The 17,691-nt window shown below is 51.8% G+C and overlaps 2 protein-coding genes across 5 annotated transcripts; one reads left to right on the top strand and one right to left on the bottom strand.

Annotated features, from left to right (window-relative positions):
• Nucleotides 1–551: 551 nt before the first annotated feature.
• On the top strand, nucleotides 552–9,882 carry SERHL2 (serine hydrolase like 2). Of its 2 annotated transcripts, XM_086611014.1 has the most exons (12): nucleotides 552–595; nucleotides 2,042–2,276; nucleotides 2,346–2,459; nucleotides 3,557–3,598; nucleotides 4,336–4,355; nucleotides 4,565–4,639; nucleotides 5,435–5,544; nucleotides 5,797–5,876; nucleotides 6,231–6,265; nucleotides 7,027–7,103; nucleotides 8,667–8,760; nucleotides 9,064–9,882. In XM_086611014.1, exons 2-12 carry the CDS (start codon nucleotides 2,129–2,131, stop codon nucleotides 9,178–9,180), a joined length of 912 nt encoding a protein of 303 aa, XP_086467140.1. In that variant the 5' UTR covers nucleotides 552–595; nucleotides 2,042–2,128; the 3' UTR covers nucleotides 9,181–9,882. The 2 variants fall into 2 exon arrangements, with proteins under 2 accessions (XP_086467140.1, XP_086467139.1); XM_086611013.1 differs by having other exon boundaries at nucleotides 2,042–2,459.
• RRP7A (ribosomal RNA processing 7 homolog A) lies at nucleotides 4,382–17,383 on the bottom strand. Of its 3 annotated transcripts, XR_015222128.1 has the most exons (8): nucleotides 17,164–17,383; nucleotides 13,978–14,120; nucleotides 13,557–13,682; nucleotides 13,151–13,274; nucleotides 12,410–12,507; nucleotides 11,802–12,000; nucleotides 10,907–11,302; nucleotides 4,382–4,399 (listed from the first exon to the last, which is right to left on the bottom strand). XR_015222128.1 is itself a non-coding variant. In XM_086611012.1 (7 exons), exons 1-7 carry the CDS (start codon nucleotides 14,244–14,246, stop codon nucleotides 11,217–11,219), a joined length of 828 nt encoding a protein of 275 aa, XP_086467138.1. In that variant the 3' UTR covers nucleotides 10,759–11,216. The 3 variants fall into 3 exon arrangements, 2 of the variants coding, with proteins under 2 accessions (XP_086467138.1, XP_086467137.1); XM_086611012.1 differs by lacking the exons at nucleotides 4,382–4,399; nucleotides 17,164–17,383 and adding an exon at nucleotides 14,195–14,246 and having other exon boundaries at nucleotides 10,759–11,302; XM_086611011.1 differs by lacking the exon at nucleotides 4,382–4,399 and having other exon boundaries at nucleotides 10,761–11,302.
• Between the last annotated feature and the right edge of the window lie 308 nt (nucleotides 17,384–17,691).

The raw sequence follows: 17,691 nt of genomic DNA, 5'->3' as shown, positions 1-17,691 counted from the left end.
GGCTACCTCGCCACGGTTCCCCCTGCCCCAGCACCACAGGGGAGAGCTGGCAGGATCTGGGTCTGGCCAGGGGCTCCAGGACCAGCTGGAGGAGGTGGAGGCTGCCATGGCGTCACCTGTTTGCTCAGGCGAGAAGCTTCGGGGTCTGGAGAAAGGGGCAGGCCAGGTTGCTGTGACTGGGAGGAAAAACAGGCCGGGAGGAATGCAAAGCGGGAGCAGTGCTGCGGAGGGTCGCGCGTTTGCCAGGATGGCCCCTCGTCGCAGGGCCAAGGGCAGGGAACGGTGGGGAACCAGGGAACGCTCCCCAGGCAGGGGAGGCCACACTGTTGCGCCCCTGCCCGCCCACCGCCCTGTCTCCCGGCCGGACCCCGGACCCGTGGGGCGATGAGGCTGGACAAAGATGGCGGCACCCCGCGTCCCACCGCCTCCCTCCGGCCGTGGCGGCCCCGCGCCGGCGGAGCGGCAGGAGGCGGGGGCCCGCGGCACCCCGGGGAGGCGGGGAGCAGGGCGGTGCAGCCGGCCCGGCCCGCCCGCCCGCCGCCGGGCTGCGTTCTCCTGCCGCGGCCTTGCTCTGCCGTCCCGGCCCGACGGAGCGGTAGGAGGGGGCCGGGGCGCAGCGTGCGGGCGGCGCGGGGAGCGGGGCCGGGGCGGCCGCTCTCGGCGCCGAACGAGAGTCGGTCGCCGGGCAGCCCTTCTCCGGGGCCGGCTGCCCCAGGGCACCCCGAGGCAAAGGCCGGGATGTAGCAGCCCTGCCTGCCCACCTGGGGAGGGCCCCCCGGAGCCGGGGGACATTCCGGGGCCAGAGGCCCACCGGGCTCGGGCAGGGCAGGCCGGGGAGGGCAGTCGGGTTCTGCTGGGAGCCCGGGTCATCGGTCCGTGACGAAGGGGCAGGACTGTGGTCACAGCAGGAAGTCAGCCCATGGTTGCCACCATCAGGCGCAGCGCAGACACCCGGGGTCAGAGACAGCCCTATAACCAGCAGGCAGGCTGTGGTCCCTGGGGCCAGGGCATTGGTGCTGGAGACCAGCACTCCTGCAGTGCTGCTGGGGCTAGGTCCTGGGCTACTCATGGGCAAGAGGGAAGAATGTAGGGGAGGCCCCAGGTGTGGCTGATTGGGAGCCTTTGGGCCTGTAATTGCTCTCAGGGCTCTGACAGCAGCCTTCTCTCTCGGCCTGCCTGGTCTGTCCTCACACCTTACAGAGGTGTGGGCTTAGGAGAGACTTGCTGTAGAGTGATTTAATTGCTCTGGGGTCTCAGGGAGCTATTTAAGAGACCCAAGACTGGGAAGGGGATATGGCATGGTAGGCTTGAGGATGGGTGTAGTCAGGCTGCCCATGAGGGGCCCTGGGGGTCAGAAAGGCTTGGGGGTAAAGAGGAGATAGATACTCAAACCACCTCTGGAAGACCCCCAGAGGTTGGATAGTACTGGGACTTCACTCAGGAGGCTGAGGTCGAGTAAAGGTCAGATGTAGCCAGGCAGATTGGCAGTGATGAGACAGGTTTGAGGTCGAGCGGGTGCCTGGCAGGTTGTGGACCCGTGTTCCCATGCGGGGTCCCTGGTCCTGAGGGGTGCATGGGAGGGTGGCAGCAGTGACCTGCTGTGTGGCATGTAGGCAGCTGCTCTCTCGAAGGTGCCGACTGGTGGTGTGAGAGAGAAGAAGCACCAAGGTAAGAGGAGAAGGTGGTAACAGGCTAGTACTGGAGGCAGCATTCATATTCCCAAAACTGCCTTTTTGGTTTGGGACAGGTGCTTGGCTGACTGCAGATAGCTAGGGGAATTCTGCATGGTTCCCTCTTGCCAGATCTCCTGCGCCTTCTGGTCGGGTTGCAGCTGCTGCAGAGACACAGAGAGGAGGCTTGCATAGGGAAAGCTTCTTTCTTCCTAGGAGCGTTGCTAGTACGTGCTGGGAGGAGGATTCCCCAAACAGGCAGGCAGAGACGGCAGCTTGGGATGTTGAATGGGGAGCTATAAATCAGCAAGCTGCTAATTAAGACCACAGGAGGCTGGTGAGTTACTAAAGACCTGTATTACTCTTTTCAGAGCTCTGGGCCATTAACAAGATCCCTGGGACCTACTCCGAGCACGTGGCTCTCCAGGGACATCACTTGCAAGCACTCTATTTTGAATATGTTCTCAGAGTTGAAGTTCCCTGTGCCCTGGGGCCACGTGGCAGCCAAGGCCTGGGGACCCTCAGAGGGACACCCCGTGCTGTGCTTGCATGGCTGGCTGGACAATGCCAACACCTTTGACAAGCTTATTCCACTGCTCCCCAGAGGTAGGTCTGGCTCATCAGGATGGCTCTTACGGTGTTGCAAGGCTGAACATCTGATACTCTCTGTTTCAGATTGCTATTATGTGGCAATGGATTTTTCTGGCCATGGCTTGTCATCCCACCGACCTGCAGGTTCCCCCTACCATTTTCTGGATTACGTGAGTGATGTGCTCCGAGTGGCAGCAGGTGGGTAGTTGAAGGGACCCTTGAAGGCATGTTTGTGCAGTGGGTGCTATATTGCTTTTGCTTCTTGGAACAAGCAGGCAGCATTTACTGCCAGGAGAGAGGTCAGTTCCCTCTGCTTCTCCCCAGCCTGATGTTAGCTGGTGCTTTGTGACCACAGACTGAATAAGCATCCCTATTTCTCGCTGTTTTGTGAGAGGAAGAAACAGTAAGCCCTGGGAAGCAAGTGTTTCTGTACTAAAAAGCAGTAGTGGCGAAGTGGTGGATGCCAGTTCTGCCAGACTCACTTTTTGTAAGCAGCCAGTGATCTCTAACCAGTGTTAAGTGTATGTTGGAGACTCCTCTGTTTCTCCCCTATGACTAAAGCTGCTTGCTTTAGTATCATACAAAGAAATCTGAAAGCCAAGGTGTCTTGGGCTCCTAATAACTCCTGATGTAACTGCCCATCTGTATGCTGATCTTGGGGAAGGCTGTGGCATGTGCAGTTTTGCATCCCCCATTGAGTGTATGAAGAGCCTCTAGAAGTTCTCTGATGTGCCAGAGGGTAAAACACGTCTTTCAGTGAGGTATGTTTTCAGATGGGCAGCACTGATGAAGCAGTATTTTCCCATAAGCCTCTCGGAGTGCCCTAAAAATGGATTGAAGAGCCTGATATACTAAATGGTGCAGAGAGCTTTCACTTGGAGTAATCGCACTTTCCTGAAGGCAGTGAACCTGGCTCTGTGTCCTCACGGCTCTTGCGGAATGCCCTGCAGCAGGATGCTCTGTCAAGGTCTCTCTCTTCCAGCAGATGCTGCCCAGTCAGGCTCCTTTGCTTCTTGCCAGTCTCGTGTCTGGCAACGAATGGGAATTTGCTGTAGTTTGTTTGCCATACAGAGAGCTTGAGAGCTGCGTGACTTAACTACCAAGGAAATGAGGTGGTGGATGCTCTTTTTCTTTAAAACTGGCCTACTTAGCCACCTCATTTCTGGATTAGGAAGCAAATTAAGCAATGCAAAAGCCCTCCTGGGAGAAGGGGCCTGTGTTGATGGAGGAGCAGAAAGATGCTGCTGCTCTGGTTTCTAATGCAGCATTGTCTGTTTTTATCTATTGCCACTTAGCCTTGCAGTGGAGACGGTTCACCCTGATGGGTCACAGTATGGGTAAGTAGCTCATGTCCTTGTAAGCTATGAGAATCGTGGAAATAGTAGCAGATAATTAACTTACAAGGCATGCTTCTAGGAGCTGGGTTGGAATATTTATTATATTGTGTCAAGTAGCAGGTTCCTGCTTGAGTGATTAAAAAATCTGTGCCCTTGTTTGAAATGCCTTTGCTTTCAAGACCCTGTAGTACAAACGGTGCTGAGGGCCTTTCCCTCACCCGCAGGAGGAAACAGTCATGGGCAAAGAGGGGTGGTCTGTGGCAGGAAAATTCGAAGCAGGCCTTCCTGCCTGGACCCTGCAAGGCCACAAAGCCTGGGGACAGCAGGGCCCTTCTTGGTGGGTCATGGAGCTTGCTGAGGGTAAGTGGACTCCAGGCTCTGTCCCTTTGTGCTTGGGACATGATTGGGTTTTGCCATGAGTTAGGTTTTGCTCTCCAGGGCTGCTCCGGCCGCAGCTCACAGTACCTGCGCGCTATGCTATTTTAACTAGTAACTCCTTGTCTTTTGCTGTCTGAAAGGGAGATGGAGACGGCACAGAACAGGGAATCTAGCTGGCCGATAGTCTTGCTCTATGGCTGTGTCCTGCCCGCTGGGAGGGCTTTACTCTGAACTTGGGGCTTTGTCCCTTGGTACAACACGCATTTGTGCTTCTAAGGCAGCTCCTGCTGTGGGGGTGGGGAGTTCCTGTTACCAGAGGGTGTCCAGTGCATAACCGAGCACACTTCTTTCCTTGGCAGGTGGGTCTGTGGCAGGAATGGTGAGTAAAGCATGCCTTCTTCATGGGGTTTGTGATTTCTGCAGCTGGAACAACAAATGGGAGAGGAATGAAAGGGACAGACTGTGGGAGACTTGGATCTCAGGGGAGGAGAGACCCTCCCCTGACCCCCCTCTCCAGTGTAGCTGGATGAAGACATCACTCCATGCTCAGCTTTTCTCTTTCTCTCATATTGTTTCATCTCTCCTCAGTTCTGTTTCCTTTATCCTGAGATGGTGGACAAGCTGATCCTGCTGGAAAATCTTGGCTTTCTGCTAGCTCCAGAGGTTAGATGTCACATGTCTTTCCCCTCCCTTTTTTAAATAAAATACAGATTTTTTTTTTTTTCTTTCTCTGGGTTGTTCAGAGAAAGCACTGATGTGATGAGTTCCTGGCAGGTCACACAGGTCTCAGGGCTCTTCCTTTTGGCAGGCACAGATCTGCTTCTTGTTGCATGGACTGAAGTCCCTGCTTAGGGTGGCCCTTCGGAGATGCTTGGTAGTGCTCCACATCCTGGAGTCCCTTAGCACTGAAATTCACTTGTCTGTGCCATGCCCCTGTACAAAGGGAACCAGAACCTGTGTCCAAGCAACTGCCAGCTGAGGTTGCCTTTTTGGCAACAGCTTGTTGAGTCATCTGAGCGCAAGATCGGTGGATTTCTTTTTCTGTTCCTGGCAGGACATAAAGCTATATTCCTAACCTGCTGTCATCGTTACCAGATGCTGGGGCTTTGGTTGGTGGAAATGGGACAGAAGCCCAGGGTCAGAGAGACAAAAGATCCCAGATTTCTTTTGTCCTTTTGAACAGTTGTCCTCAACTCCAAAGTGAGGTAGGAAGGGGTAGCCAAGATGGCAGGGGTGAAAAGTTAGTGAGTTCTTTACAGCAATGCTTAGCTTTCTGTTCCTACCTTGCTTTTTAAATATTACTGTTCTCTTTTCCCAGAAATAGGCATTTTTAATATGATGTCCATAACTGGTACTAGTTCTGAGGGATGCTGAAGGGTGAAATGCCACCTTGTACCCTCTGATAAAGAGTAAAATGGAGAGGGGTTACTCCTGTTCCGTACCTCTCCTTTGTTTCAGGACACTGAGGCATGGCTGAAATCAAAACGGATGGTGATTGACAGATTACTGAGTCTAGAGGCAAAGCAGCAAACGCCCAAAGCACGTAGCCCGGAAGCAGCATTGCAGAGGTGGGTTCCCATCTGTCCTCTTCGTTTGCTGTCTGCCCTCACCTTGGCTGCTTGTACCAGAAGGGGAAACTCTGCCTCTTTTAAGTCCTCCTCTGGAATTTCAGCAAGACCTTTTGCTTCTGCTGCCAGAAGCTGCTGCTTCTTCCTGCTCTTTTCTGAAGCAGCCTGAGAGCTCGCTGTCACCTTGTCATGCCATTTTCGCTTCGCTTCCTCCCTTTTCCAGCAGAACAATCTCTGCCATGTCTCCCCCAGGCTCTTAGAAGCAAACAGACATCTGACAGCAGAGGGTGGGGCAATCCTGCTGCAGCGAGGAGCAACTGAGACACCCGCTGGTAAGGGGCTGCTTGGAGACAGGGCTCATCACAGTGCTGGGCCAAAAACGCTGGGTGTGGGAAGGGAGTGGTGCCAACAGCCATTGTCTTCCACAGAGTACAGGGTGCCCTGGCTACAAGTTTAGGCAGCCTAAATGGGATCAGCTAGGTCTGGAGGCAGAGCTCTCCATTCCCAGCAACTGGGTCAGAGTCCTAGAACAGCTAAAGAAAAGATATCAAAAAAAAAGGGAAAATCTGAATGAAACCTATTCCTCTGGTCTCAGAAAGTCTTGGGCAAACCCCAAAGGTGAGGAGAGGGAGAGCAACTCCTGCTCCTGCGAGACATGAAAACCTTGTCTTGTTTTTTCATTCCAGGGCTGGTGTATAACAGAGACATGAGAGTCCGTACGGTGAGCATTGCTCTTCTGAGGCACCCCCCGCTGCTTCTGAGCCCTGAGCTTACAGAAAACTCGGAGATAGAGGAGGCCTGCTCGCTGAGCCTAGGCCCTGCCTCCACCCAGCTGTTTACTTTCTGCTTCCCTAATTCCCACATCTCTTTTAAATGCTGCTCTTAAAAGAGCCTGCGCTCGGTCATTAACTGACTCAGCTTACAGTCACTGGAAAATGTTACAGATTTTTTTAGCAGTTTCTCTGCCCCAGGGCCTCCTGGCCCCATTTTCTTGCTGTTATAACTCTTCAGGCAGCAGAAGGATGGATGCTTTAGGTCAGCTTCTTTGTCAGGTCACTTGTATAAGAAGGGGAAAGAGTGGAGCAAAGTCCCTATGTTCGATATTTTGACAGGTTTGTGCCACTTTGGAGGAAGTAGGGCCTCATCTACCTGTGCTACTGCCAGGCTACGAGTAGTGTACTGTCTCCTTTTTAGTGAAAGGATTGTTAAAGCTTTCCTCTGCTATGCGATCATTCCCATATGTGCTGCATCCCGGCAGGCAGCATTGTTGGCAGCCCTGAAACGCAGCTGGACAGAAGGAGCCTCTGCAGAGCCAGCGACTCTTGCGCGCAGCCTGGCCGCCGGTCGTGTCCCAGCACAGCAGCTTCGGGGCCGCAGCCACTCCTGCCTTCAGAGCCACCAGCGCAGCAGGGGTCAGGGACACTCTCTGCCCCCAGCTGCTGTCCCTGACCTTTGCTGCTCTCTCAATCTTTGCACCTGCAGCAGAATCGAGAGTCCCTCACAGTGGAGCAGTGCGTGAAGCTCCTGCAGAAGATTCAGGACCGTGTTCTCATCATTGTGTGAGTGAGGCACAAGCCAAACCAACCCTTGCTGCTTCCCTGCAGCCCTGGGTGGAGGGGATGAAGGTTAGAGAGGAGTCCTTTGCTACTCCCTCCTCTGCAGCAGCCACCCAGACCTTAAGGCTAGCTAGCGCAACAGTAGAGCCTCACATGCGAGAAGCATTTCCCAGTTCCCCACCACTGCCATGGCCCGGGCAGGCTCCTGGAGCAGGAAGAGAGCAGCTGGCATGTCCTGCTCCTAGCCTAGTGCTGCATTTTCAGGTTGGGCCTCCCTGGTGCAAGGCTGACCAAGGAAAGGGCCAACCTGCCCCGTCCACCCGATGCTCATGCCTTCACGTGGCTGTCCCGCAACTTTCTGTCCCTTGGCCCTACAGCAATGGACCATCCTGGTGACTCTCCGCAGCACTGCTGCGTCTTGCTTTCTCCTGGCCTGACTCTTCCCCCAGTCACAGCAACTCAGCCCTGCCCCCTTCTTCAGATCCTGAAACCTCTTTTCTGAGCAAACAGGTGAAACCACGGCAGCCTCCACCCCCTCCAGCTGATCCTGGAGCCCTTGGCCTGACCCAGCTCTTGCAAGCTCTCCCCTGTGGTGCCCAGAGCAGAGAGCAGCTGTGGGGAGGTAGCCAGTGGCTTGCACAGAGCCCTACAGCTGTTAAGCTGTCTGGGTGGGTAGCTGGTTCTGCTAGTCCTCCTCTGCATTTTTCCCATCTCCTTGGAGGGCAAGAAGTGCAGGGCTCTGGCTACCTTGGTCAGTGTGGTGCTGTTAACAGACTCTCTAGGAAATGACAGGAAGTTCTAGAAGTTAAGAAAGGAGATGCAGTTTGGCTTTCCCTGATCTGTTGAAATCAGAAGAGCTTAAGGATTCTCCTGCTTATCCAGAAATGCAACCTCCTGGTGAGGATGAGTCCTCTAGGCCATACAGAGTACATAGCTTTAAGCCTGGGATGTTACCTTGTCCCACCACCTGCAGTACAGTAGGAGACAGCATGGTCTTAGCTCTGCAGGAGGTCTAATGCTGGCTTCTCCAGGACTGCCCTGGTACCTCCCTCTCCAAGCAGGGCACACCCTGTTTAAAACAGCAGCATGGAGTGGGGAAAGGAACAGAGGAGCGATGCAGAAGCTGGCTGGAAGGAAAAAGTTAAGAGCAGAAGACAGGGTGGAGGCAGGGAATGATGTACCTCGGACCAGTTAAGGAGCCAGCTCCAGGGGGGATAATATTTAACTGGTCTCCACTGTCATACTACTAGACAGTCACCCAAGGTTTTAAATGTAGTTTGGCAAAAAATAGCTGCTTAGCCAAGCTGTGCAGTGCTCCTCTGACTACCATGTACGACCCTGCAACCCTGCTGTTTACAAGCAGCCTGGAAAGAACAGTTGGGTCTGTCACCCCTCTGCCCTGGGGACACTGCCTCTGCCCTGGGGACACTGCCTCTGCCCTGGGGACACTGCCTCTGCCCTGGGGACACTGCCTCTGCCCTGGGGACACTGCCTCTGCCCTGGACAGCAGCCAAGACAGACAGAGGCACACTATGTGCTGTACTGAGCCGTGCTGTTGCTTTTCAGAGCACGAGATGGACTCTTGGTACCACACAAGCTAGACAGCAGAAATCACTTTGTGAAAGCCCTACGGGAGGCATTTGAGTCTACCCTCAGAGAGGTGAGAGCAAACTCCATCCTTCCATCTCTGTTTTATGTGCCACCAACCTGAGCAGCAGCTAGGAAGCAGATCACCTTGCTGGGCAACCCCCACTAGGTGCTTTGTGCTTAATGGTGCAGCCCTCACACGGAGAGGAAGCCAACTCTGCCCCTGTTGCTGAGATCCAAAATTGGTATTGCCTTCTGGACCCAGCTCCTCCCTGGTCTTCCCATCCCTGTCCTGCCTCACCTCACACCCTGAGTGCCGCACAGCTTGCTGGAGGGAACACTTTCCTGGTCATCTTCTTGTGTGTTCTCTCTCCAGCACATCCAGCTAGTAGAGGTGCCTGGGAGTCATTTTGTGCACCTGAATGAACCTGAGGTGGTGTCTGGGATCATCAGCAACTTCCTGACGGCGCAGAACACCAGAGCCAGGCTCTAGGAAAGAAGGGTCTGCTGCAGTAATCCAGGAGAACAGGGAGCTAAAAAGTAGGCTCTGGAGAAATTGTCACCATTCCTACCTCACAGTGAACATCAGTTTCATGATACCTGTCCCTAAGCTTAGCTCACTGCAGGGTGGAAGCAGGTCTGCTGGTGGTTCCCTGGAGGAGAGCTGAGCAGAAGATCTCGGTTGTCAAAGGGAAAAGGAATCATTCCTCCACTTCCAGCTCTGTGAGTACAGGGATAGATGCCCAAGGCAGCCTTCCCCTTGCATGCTTCTAACTTGACCCAGAAATACAGCAGGAATACAGGCAGAGGCATCCTCCGTGAGAGCAGCAGCACCACCAGTTGTAGCATTGTGAGAGGTACGTGGCTCATCTCACCTCCTCCCCGAGGATGGTGCGATGAGTCTCCTCCCAGGGTTAGACCTACTGAAAAAACAGGGAAGCGTTCTGCTTCTCTGCTTGCTTCCATGGGTGCCTGAGCTCCGAGGACCTGAGTGTCTCTGTTCTACTGTGAGAGCTGCTGCTTATTTATGCTGACTTTTAAACAAGAGCTCACCTGGACACAGAAGGCCATTTTAATGAACTCCTAGGGAATGAGTCAGTAATCCTCTAGCTAAACAGCTAGAAGAACTACTAACGATGGAAAAATTGGCAGAGATTATTTTTGTCCTAAATAAATATTAATCTCCCACTGTTAACTCTGTCTTCTTGACTGTATAGGAGAGTGAACCTCCTTTCTTTTGGGATGCTCACCTAAGCAGCTAAAACACCAATCTTTGGAGGCAGTGATTCCTACATGCATTCTGCTTTAGATAACGGTGTATTAAGGATCCATCTGCCTCCTAGTTAAAATTGATGCAAAAAGCCAAGTCAAGCAACCAGGCATGGCAATCTCCCCATGCAATGGAAACTGCACTTGAAGTGGGTTTTCTAGGGGGAAGGTAAATCCATTTTAATCTAGCTCTGTGGAATTTACCAGCATTTCCACCTTACATTGATGGTCATGCCCATACGGAGGCAGCAGGCAGTAAAATAGAGGCGTAGAAGCCTGAGGGTGGGTGGGTTACAGCCCTTCTCTGATCACAACAGTGCACTGGGGTGAACAATCATTAAGTCCAAGGCTGCACAAACATCACGTGGGCAGTACAAAAGCACTGCCTCACAGCTGCATCTGCCTATTGCCATCCTCACCTGCCACCTCTGGGTTGGTGACAGGTGAAATGGAAACGAGCCTTGGTGATGAGTATGGTTTCTCCCTCCGAAGCCAGGCTGCCATCTCTTGTTCTAGGGGTGATGCTGAACAGAAGTTCCTGTAGGCCTGGCTGTAGAGGTCCATGCACAGATGGAAGACTGGGCACCTCAACAGCTGGCTGAGACGGAGCTGCCTGGGAGGGAAAAACCAAGAGAAGGGGTAGGGCTCTGTACCACACCACTGATCTTTGCTTGTGATAACAGGTCTGGGAAAAGCCCAACTGGGAAGTTCCCAAAGTCACTACCCTGCTCTTTTTACTCACCCCACGAAAATATGTGCGAAGGAGCATAGGCATACAAGCCATGACTTTAATTGCCATCCCAACACACAAGCAGCTGTCCCCCACAGCAGACCATGGGAGACAAAGAGAGACATTCTCATGTTCTGAGAACATAGCGGCAGTTTATTTACAGTTCCTCAGCCATTCCCTGCCCCTGCAGAGGCTGTGATAGGTCAATACCAGCTCTCACCAAGATTTAGGAGGTCCTTAGGTGGAAGCAAGATACCAGTTGTCCCAGGAATTGCCTCAGCCCCTTGACCTGAGTGCCCTGGGAAGTGGTGCTGCAGGGTTGGACAATGGCTGGGACAGCAGGTGGATACCGGCACGAGTTGAGAAAACTCCTTCTTCAGCGGCAGTTGCTGGGATCTCCCACTTCAGATCCATGGGCAGGGACAACCTCAAGCTGCCTCAATTCCTTGAAATCCTTTGGCACGTGGAGTCCATAAGCATCTCTCCCACCCTCTCCAGCACAGGCATCCCAGGAAATAGCTCGGCATGGCTTAGTATGGCCGAAACTTGCGCTGGGCTCTCATCAGCGCAATTCTCTGCTTGTCCTCCTCAAATTTCTTCCTCAACTGTGCGATGTCTGAAAGAGGCAGAAAGAGAAAGAGGACAGGTCACAGGGGAGCAGCCGATCTCCCTCTCCTGGGGAGCTTCACTTCCACACAACAGGAGGGGCTCAGCTCAGTCCTGACAGCCTCAAACACACACTTCCCAGAGCAGGTCCTTCTGCGCCTGGGCCGAGTGCCAAGCTGGGGCTCTGGCCGTTCATCTCCGGCAGTGCTGCAGCTCCCTCTTGGGGAGGAAACAGGCTAGTTTTGCCTTTCAACTGCTGCCTCTCTGCAGACTGAAGAAACATCTATTGGAAAGCCATGACCTACACACTCTCCCGCAAAATATTCCAGCAGCCCTTGCTAGGACAGATGCTGGCAAGGGGCCCCCAAAAGCTGGCAAGGCCGTTCGCACAACCACCCAGCCGACTGTTCACTTGCAGCTGGATGTAGCCTCCACTGAAGGAAAAAGGATGCTCTTCGGGCCAGTGTGAGAGACGGGAGGCAGAAGCAGGAGGAGACTCAAACACTCACGCTCTCTCTTGGTCTCACGATGCTGCCAGGCATAGAAGTTGAGCAGCTCTTTGCGGGCCCTTTTCTGCTTCTCCTTCTCCAGCACCTGCAGGTTGGCAGCCTCTGTCCGGGGCAGGCCAGGCTTCCGGCCCTTCCGCGTTACCTTCACCCAGCCCTCCTCATCTGGAACGCCCTCCTCCTTGGCTGCTTTGGCTTCTTCCTGTAAAGACAGAAGGGTGAGGCAGCTCAGTGCGGAAAGGCTGGCAGCCAACCTGCTGCACAGCTTCCCCACCGTCCCCCTTACGCACATGCAAAGCTACAGCTCCTGCTTCTGCACAAGATTAGAAGGAAGGTGTGGGACCAAGGGCACATGCACTCAACTGGGTCACAACACTACGCGCCAGCCAGGACCCAATTTATTTGTGGATACCTGTTGTAAACGCTGGGTGGAAGGACCAGGACCAAACCAGGACCTGACCGCCCACCAGCAACTGGGAGTAAAACCTTGACAGCCAGCGTGTTTCCCTCTGCCCTTTCCACTCAGACCTGGGCACTGAGAGATCCTCTCTCTTCCTTTCCCCTCCCCAAACAAACTGCTTAGCCAGGTTCCCTCCCCAGCCTGCCCTCACCTCTGCTATCTTTTTGTCATACTCTTGCATGTAGGTGTCCACCTCGGCCTTCAGCTCCTCCCGATCCACGACTGAGGCTGCGTAGCTGTTGATCCACTCTGAGACAGAGGGCAGAAGTCAGCAGTAGCCTCTGATAGAAGCAAGCCCTAGTGTGATGCCTTTGGGCAAGTTTAGAGAGAACTGCTGTGGAGATGGACACAGTCTGTTCCCATTTCTTTTCAGCCTCCCCACTGCCACAGCTCAAGAAACTTGTGGCCCAGGCCACAGTCAGTAAGTGATGGGAAGAGCTCGCAAATTTCTCAAGCAGAAAGTGGGCTAGCCTTAAGCCCAAGAGATGCAACAGTCAGGGCTGTGTTCCTCCCAAGGGGTCGCATCCAAAGTGCTGTCATCTTGACTGATACCTGGTGCCTGTTATTGAGCCTGACTTCCACTTTGAGGGCAAGACACAGCCAGTTTCTCCGAATCTTTGTGATATTGAAGAAACGTCAGAAAAAACTACCCTTCCATTGTACCAAGTGATCCCATTCTCCCATGGGGTCACTGGACCAAATCCCAAGATCCAGCACAACAAGGTTGCTACCTCATGAATAATAAAAGCAGGACAATGAAGCACTGGACGTCTGCCGGCTCAGTACAAAATGGTGAGAATTAGTCTGGGACATACAGGGCAGGATTCAGTAAGGAATGAGTATTGTTCTTCCCCAGCACTAGCTAGCAAGAAGATAGCTAGGGATGACTTACTGCTAATGCCGGTTTTCACAGGGTGACTTTCTGTTGATATCAGCAAGGGACCTTCCCGTGACAGGGCCTTGGCTGCCTGGACACCAGCTGGTTTCCTGAACACCACATATGCTACTTGAAATCCCTAAAAGAAAGAGACACCTAGGCCAGTCAGATACACCAGGGAAACTGGCGATGCAGCAAGGAGCCGCAGTACAAATAACAATAAAATAAATCAAACAAGTTACAGTGGAAAAGCAAAAAAAAGATAACGTAAACTTAAATAAGTAGTCACGTCACCCAATACCCCCAAACGGTTTTCCACATCTCATGTTCCAAATAGTACTTCAGCACTTATGATCTTTTCCCATTCTGACCACTAAAGCATCAGTATTCCTCACCTGCCCCCCCATCCCCCGAGCTTTACCGTCACAGTCTTGCAGTTGAAGAATTTGGATGTGAGTTTTTCTTTTTTCTCTCCTGACCCTGGCTTCTCACAGATGTCCACAGACTGGACACTCCCGCAGCAGGCGAACAGCCTCGACAGAGAGTCCTTCACGCATAAAATAAGAGAGAACGAACGGTACAGGAAAGCAGGAGCAATTCCTCTCCCCACCGTCTCGCCCACGGACTACCGGAGCACAGCAGGCGGCTCTCCGCCGCGACCCCAGCCCCTCCGCCCGCAGCGTCCCCGGGGCGCGCCCGGCTCCTTCGCCCGCGGCCGCACGCTCCTGAGGCGACGCTCTCGGCCTCCAGCCGCCTCCGCCGCCGGCTCGAGCCCCGCGGTCGCCCCCTGCGCCGACGAAACCCCTCTACCCCCTCCCACGGGCCGCCCCAGCCCCACTCACCGGGCTGCAGTACGGCGGGACGTTGAGGACGAACAGGGTGCGGCGAGGCGGGTGCGTGCTGCCGGCCCCTTCCCGTACTTGGTGCTCCTTCAGCAGAAGACAGTGGGGCGAGCGCTGCCGCTCCCCGAACTTCACCGCCAGAGCTGCGGGCGACGCACCGGTTAAAGACGCTCCCGCCCCGGCCCCGCTCCCGATCGTTCCCACACCCCCGTCTCACCCGTGTAGCCCGCCGGCGCCGTTCCCACCGCACGCTTCTCGGCGGCCGCCATCTTAGCGCGGCGGGAAGCGGTGAGAAGCGGCGGCCGACGGGAGTTGTAGTTCTCGCGCACGGGGAGCGTCGCTGCTAATGGCGGCGGCGGGTCCCTCAGGGCGGGCAGCGCCTGGAAGGCGCTGCCCGCCGTGAGGGACTCGCCGCCGGCCGATGGTTGAGCGTAACAAAAAGATTTCCCCATCCAGAGCATCGTCATTTAGTTTCGCAGTTCGGAAAATGAAAACCTGAGCGGTGTAAACCCCGGGCAATGTGCTTAATTCCTAGAGAGGCAAGTGACAGAAGAAATAAAGGTATGTAAAAACATTCAAAGACAACTGTAAGATTTTAAAGACTGTTGGTCGGGAAAAGGAAAAAAAAAAAAGATGACCTTTACAGAGGAACTTGTATTTATGACTGAAAGGAAGACGGAACCACTCAAAAATAAAGATATTGAAGCAAGGCATTATGTACAAGATGAAAAAAGGTCAGTGAAATTAAGAAATAACACAGAGCTGACTCACCAAACAAATACCCAAGTTAATCAACATTATCAGAAGAAATCAGAATAAATTATCATGCAAAAGCCATGAAAAATATATCGCAAGTTGTGGCATCACTTCAGAAGTCAACATGTATTTGAAAAAACAAAGAAAAAAAAAAAAAGAGAAACACCGTTACAAATTACCTACTACCTGTCCTGGCCAGCCATACTGAATTAGCGCAAGCCATCAGTGTTTCATACGCAAGTTTACAATTTCTAACAACCCATAAAAAAACCAAACCTGAACAAAAATATATAACCATGCTGCATGAGGGCATATGTGCACAGATGTGAGGTCAGAGGCGGCAGGTGAGCTCAGCGGAATGCAAACAAGATTAACATGACAGCTGGAGGACACCAAGGCAAAACCGGAGAGCTGCCAACTGAACTGCTTGGAAAGGACTAGGAATAACTGGTTACTCTTCTTTCAGTGCCCAGCAAAAGACGCCACACTACAAAGTATGAGAAGACTAAGACAACTTTAGAGCTGACTCAGAAGAGCAATGCACATCGAGACATTGCTGTAAGACAAAAGATGGACTAGTATTTGGACAATCATTGACTTCACCAACTTAAAAAAATAGTAATAAAAAAATACTGCCATAGATCACAGAGCTAGAGAACAGAGCAGGAGTTCTTCCAAGGAAGTACATTAAGGTAATTTCTCAGAGATAACCTAAACACAATGCATAAATTAACAGCAAGTTACAAAGTGCATCTTGCTATTTGGCTTTTAGAATGGACATGAATCCATTATGAATAATAAAAAAAAAAATGCTTGAATCTCCCCTTGCAAAAGAAAGAGGCAAGATATGCACTCTGAATACATGGGTCTTCACATTTCCACAGCTTTCTATCTAACTGATAATGAAAGTACCCTATTTCACCTAGAACAGAACCTGATTTCACAGCTGTGTTTTTTTTTAAATAAAATTACTTTTAAAATTACTAGGCTGTCAATAACAAAGGCCGTTCTTTTTTTTTCCTGTGACAAGAGAATTCTGGGGACACAAATTGCTTCCACTTAGTAGCAAGAATCAGCTACTAATTTTGACGATCCAGATTAAAGGGTTTATGAATATCAATTCTCTCATTCATCTACACCTCTTGCTCTTCATCACATGATCAGTTTTGAAGTTTCTATATTCTTCCAAAAGCATGCTTGATTCAATGTTGGAACAACTCCATCTATCTTTAGTTGCTTCACAGCATCTAAAAAGGCTTAGAATACACTCTGTATAACAAACGTTTATTCAGAAACAGATAATACATTATATTATCCAACCCCTAATGTTTCCTCCCCTCCCTCCCAGCTTTTTTTTTAATAAAACACAGGTGTTTGATGGGCAATCTAAAAAAAGAAAACAATAGCTATCTTAGGTCCCCTCCCCTTGAAACATCTGCTGTTCACACGAAGCACCCTACCAATAATGGTGTCATTGGCTTCCAAAACAAAGAGAGCACTCCGGAAAAACAAGTCCTGCCAAGTCCTCAGTTATTTCCATGGCTAAAAGGGATACAGTGAGATAGAGGAATAGTTTGCACAAGTTGGACAGATCTGCAAAGAGTTAATACAGAACAAGAAAGCAAAAGAAACATAGGGTTGACCAAGAAATGGAATCTGGACCTACAAGAGTTACAGAGAGGTCATTAAAGTTCAGCAGAGCTGAACAGAATGGATTGGGTTAGTCTCCTAGCTAGACGGATCAAGTTCAAACTCCAACCAGATCCTGGAAGTGGCTCTTCACTTTCCTCTCTTATAATACCATTTGAACAAATACAAGTGAATGGAGCTACTGAGACTTCAAATATCCATGGCAATAAGGCTGCACTAACACAGGACGTATCGGAAGTGCCATCTAGTGGCCTTTGGCTAGCCATAGATGCTCACTGGCCTAAGGTACATCCTTGCTGCTTTGCACGGGACGTAACACTCCCCTCCTATGGGCTCCTTATAGACTGCTAACTGCTCTCCTCTCCAAATCCTCTTCCTGAAGCCGTGAAGCACAGCAATCATCCTCCAGATCCACACATGCGAGCAGCATGCCCACAGAAGAGCCAAACACTGTCCAAATGACATATCTCCAAAGAAGTGAGTTCTCAGGTGCAATAAAAGACTGCTTTCTACCTATTAGTATCTGAAAAAGGCCCCAGGTCCTTCCTTTTTATAGGAGACTGGGTAAGTTAGAAAGTAAAAAAAAAATAATAATGTCCCTGCATCAGCAGGAAGCAATACAGTCTAATGGGAGTGAAACACTCGGATTTCCTCTAGCTCTGAACACAAGCCTGGTTCTTATTTTTCAGTCCAGAAAGAATAGAGCAACTGAGCCTGACCCTACAGAGCCAATATATTAATTGTAAAAATGCCAGAGCCTTTCCCCCCACCTCGCATTACCAGAACTGAAGCATCCCTCCCACAGCACAACGGGTGGTGCACTTGCGCATATGTCCTTTCTGCCTGATGCCTCCGTTGGCTGGTATTCACAGTGGAAAGCTGAGTTTTTCATCCTTCTCAGTGGCACAGCTGCTGAGCAGAAAAACATCCAGCAGCCAAACTGAAGCAGTATGATACTGAATGCAGACAAGTCAAAGGTGCAAGATGGTGCTTCCTGCATGGAGCCACACCTGACTTTGTACCCAGCACAGCAATTGCAGAAACAGTGTGGTGTTCTTGCCTGTTGATAATCAAGGGGATGCACCTTTCAGTTAAAGGTCAATCAGAAGAAAAGAGAAGGAGATCACCACTCCTTCCCTCAAAGTCTATGTGCACTTTTAATGGTCACTAGGGGCTTTGCAGTAAAGGAGGGAGTTACACGGATGCTCGGTAATACATTACTGGCAGAAGGGGGAGATTATTCTTTTGGAAAAAAAAAATCATGGAAGAAAATTCCAACTACGAAAACAGAAAGTACACACACAAGAG

This window comes from Tauraco erythrolophus, chromosome 4 (genome assembly GCF_009769465.1).
Source record: "Tauraco erythrolophus isolate bTauEry1 chromosome 4, bTauEry1.pri, whole genome shotgun sequence".
Lineage (NCBI taxonomy): Eukaryota > Metazoa > Chordata > Aves > Musophagiformes > Musophagidae > Tauraco > Tauraco erythrolophus.
This window is presented reverse-complemented; position numbering and strand designations above follow the sequence as displayed.

Excerpts from the sequence above, each read along its gene's own strand:
- SERHL2 (XM_086611013.1), top strand. The coding sequence starts at position 2,129 with ATGTTCTCAGAGTTGAAGTTCCCTGTGCCCTGGGGCCACGTGGCAGCC. Across the intron at positions 4,356-4,564 it reads GTGGGTCTGTGGCAGGAATG|TTCTGTTTCCTTTATCCTGA; the intron begins GTGAGTAAAGCA and ends ATCTCTCCTCAG. Across the intron at positions 7,104-8,666 it reads GACCGTGTTCTCATCATTGT|AGCACGAGATGGACTCTTGG; the intron begins GTGAGTGAGGCA and ends GTTGCTTTTCAG.
- RRP7A (XM_086611011.1), bottom strand. The coding sequence starts at position 17,383 with ATGCAGGAAGCACCATCTTGCACCTTTGACTTGTCTGCATTCAGTATC. Across the intron at positions 13,683-13,977 it reads TCCCGCCGTACTGCAGCCCG|GACTCTCTGTCGAGGCTGTT; the intron begins GTGAGTGGGGCT and ends TTATGCGTGAAG. Across the intron at positions 13,275-13,556 it reads TCAACTGCAAGACTGTGACG|GGATTTCAAGTAGCATATGT; the intron begins GTAAAGCTCGGG and ends TCTTTCTTTTAG.